The 2,306-nt window shown below is 50.3% G+C and overlaps 1 protein-coding gene across 1 annotated transcript in view; it reads right to left on the reverse strand.

Moving 5' to 3' along the window:
- SLC22A2 (solute carrier family 22 (organic cation transporter), member 2) overlaps positions 1-2,306 on the reverse strand; it is a 32,432-nt gene that overhangs the window by 16,400 nt on the left and 13,726 nt on the right. Inside the window, exon 5 of the mRNA XM_008593999.1 lies at positions 122-236. Within this exon, the coding sequence (XP_008592221.1) occupies positions 122-236 (115 nt within the window). The remainder of the gene's footprint in view (positions 1-121; positions 237-2,306) is intronic.

Consider the following 2,306-nt stretch of genomic DNA (forward strand, 5'->3'; position numbering starts at 1 on the left):
GGGAGGGGTGGGGGGAGGGGAGCTTTTTGCAGCTCCCCATCGAGATCGCTGGCTTTCATGGGTTTTCCCATATCCTCCCTTTTCACTGTTCTCTGATTTGATCCTTAAGCCCCAGGCTCACCTGAAGAGAGGCCGGCAGAGATTTTCCATTTTTCTTTGCGATGTGCTTAATAATCCTGATGGCTTTGGCATTTTTGTTCTGGGAGATCAGCCACCTCGGAGATTCAGGTATGCACCTATGATACAATGCCAGTGGAGAGGAAAACCTTACCAACCACCCCTCCAAATATTCATGATCAGATCTTGCACAGAGGGGTTCAGTTGGATCTACAAAGGAAGTAAAGATCATGCAAGGGCATATGTGGCTCTTTCCTCCTGCAAGTGCTGACTTGTAGTCAGCCTTGTCCAGGAAGCTTTTGGGTTCCTCTGCAGAGATTTCTAAGTGGAACCCCAGAAAGCAAGCTGCAAAGCAGGGTGCACCTGGGTATCCAACTCTGTGCTATAAGAAGGAGAGGCAGGCCAGCTGGGGTGGGCCCCAGGCTCTGTAGAGACCTGAGAAGGAGGTGGGAGTATGTACACCATCACAGGTGAAAGCAAGAGGGTATGTTACGCCAAAAGTTGATTTCCAAAAGGAATGAGATAAGCACTGAAGGTCAGATGGTGGGGGAACTTAAAAGCCAGTCTGCATAGACTGAGCTTGATATAGCAGAGCTCGGGGAGCCCTGGCAGGTCCTCGAGCAGGACTATAGCCATTGGATCTGTGTCTGGAGAGGACTCTGAGTGGTGGGTTCAGGGTGAACGGGAAGAGGAGGAACTGGAGCAAGGAGGGGGCAGGGTGCTCTCATGGCAGCTCTTGGGTAGAGGTAGGAAGGCCCCAGCTGGAACCATCACTCTGGGGGAGAAGCTGCTGGGAGGCACCAGAGGCACTTGGGGTGATGTTTCTGTGGGAGCGCAGTGGAGAAGAGTCTGGGCGATTCCTCGGTTAGGACCTGGAGTCCGGGATGGGGGCATGGCTTGCTCCACCACACTCAGTCCACAGCTCACAGCCTGAACCTCCCACTGTGATGCTGCAGGGCCATTTTTCTAGATGACACCTGGTGCCATGCTCAGCTCCAGTTGCCCACACTTCAGGAAGCACAGAGTCAGCTCGGCCAACTGTTGCCTGAGCTGGAGGGCCAAGAACCAGCAGGGTACTGGGTCAGAGAAGGCAGGAATTGGAACAGTCTAGTTTACAGGTGAAAGCTTGGGTGGACTTAGAGAGGCATATCCAAATAGTTAAAGAACTTCTGAGTAGAACAGAAATTATTTTTTTTTTTGGAGAATTAGGAACATTGGGTAAAAATCACAGGAATGAAAATTCTGGCTCAATNTTTTTTTTGGAGAATTAGGAACATTGGGTAAAAATCACAGGAATGAAAATTCTGGCTCAATCCAAAGACTGCTGAAGATGAGCTATGGGTTCAATAGTACAGTGGCTCGCTTGATGACAAAGGACGTGTTATCCATGACAGTGTTCGAGCAAAGACTGATGATTATCCACCAGGGGTGTTACTATGGGAATCCCAGCCCAGGACAGGAAGCTGGACTAGAGGGCCCTAATGTCACCTGAACTCAAAGAACTGACAGCCTATGGGGGCCATCAAATAATGCAGTGGCAAGTGAACAGTGGATCCCCACAGCATGGGGGTGACAGAGATGAAGGCACGATACCACCGAGCATGGAAGATGCCCCCCAGGCCTGGGCAGGCTTCAGGGAGGTGAGGATTGGTTGGAGCCCCCCTCCCATGACTTCCATACCCCCCTCTGCTCCTGTAACCCCGCCTTTCTCTCCGATGGTACCACCTCACTCTTCTTTGGTCCTGGCTCCTCTTCCTTGACTTGGCTTTCAAAGATTGGTGCTTTCCTGTGTTCTGGCCCTATCTCCCCCACTCCCCCATACTATTCATTTTCTCTGAGTGGTCTCATCCATTGCTATAGAGACAACAAAGACATCCATGAATTTTATTTGAATTCCAGATCCTTAAATTCACTGGCCCCTGGATATCTCCATGCAGTGTCCTTCCAGCACCTCAAATTCAGCATGTCTAAAGTTCAGCTCACCACCTTTCCTTCCAAATCTGCTCCTCCTTCTGGGTTTTTTACCTCTTTGAGTGACACCCCTACGAATATGCAGGCACACAAGCCTACACCCTGGGGTCATCCACCTGACACTTCCTCTCTCTAAACCTCCACGTGCAGTCTATTGCCAGCCTCTGTTGCTGCCACCTTATTAGAATTGTTTATAATGCTTTTCTCCTTCATACCCA

This window comes from Galeopterus variegatus, unplaced genomic scaffold (assembly GCF_000696425.1).
Source record: "Galeopterus variegatus unplaced genomic scaffold, G_variegatus-3.0.2 Scaffold9960, whole genome shotgun sequence".
NCBI lineage: Eukaryota > Metazoa > Chordata > Mammalia > Dermoptera > Cynocephalidae > Galeopterus > Galeopterus variegatus.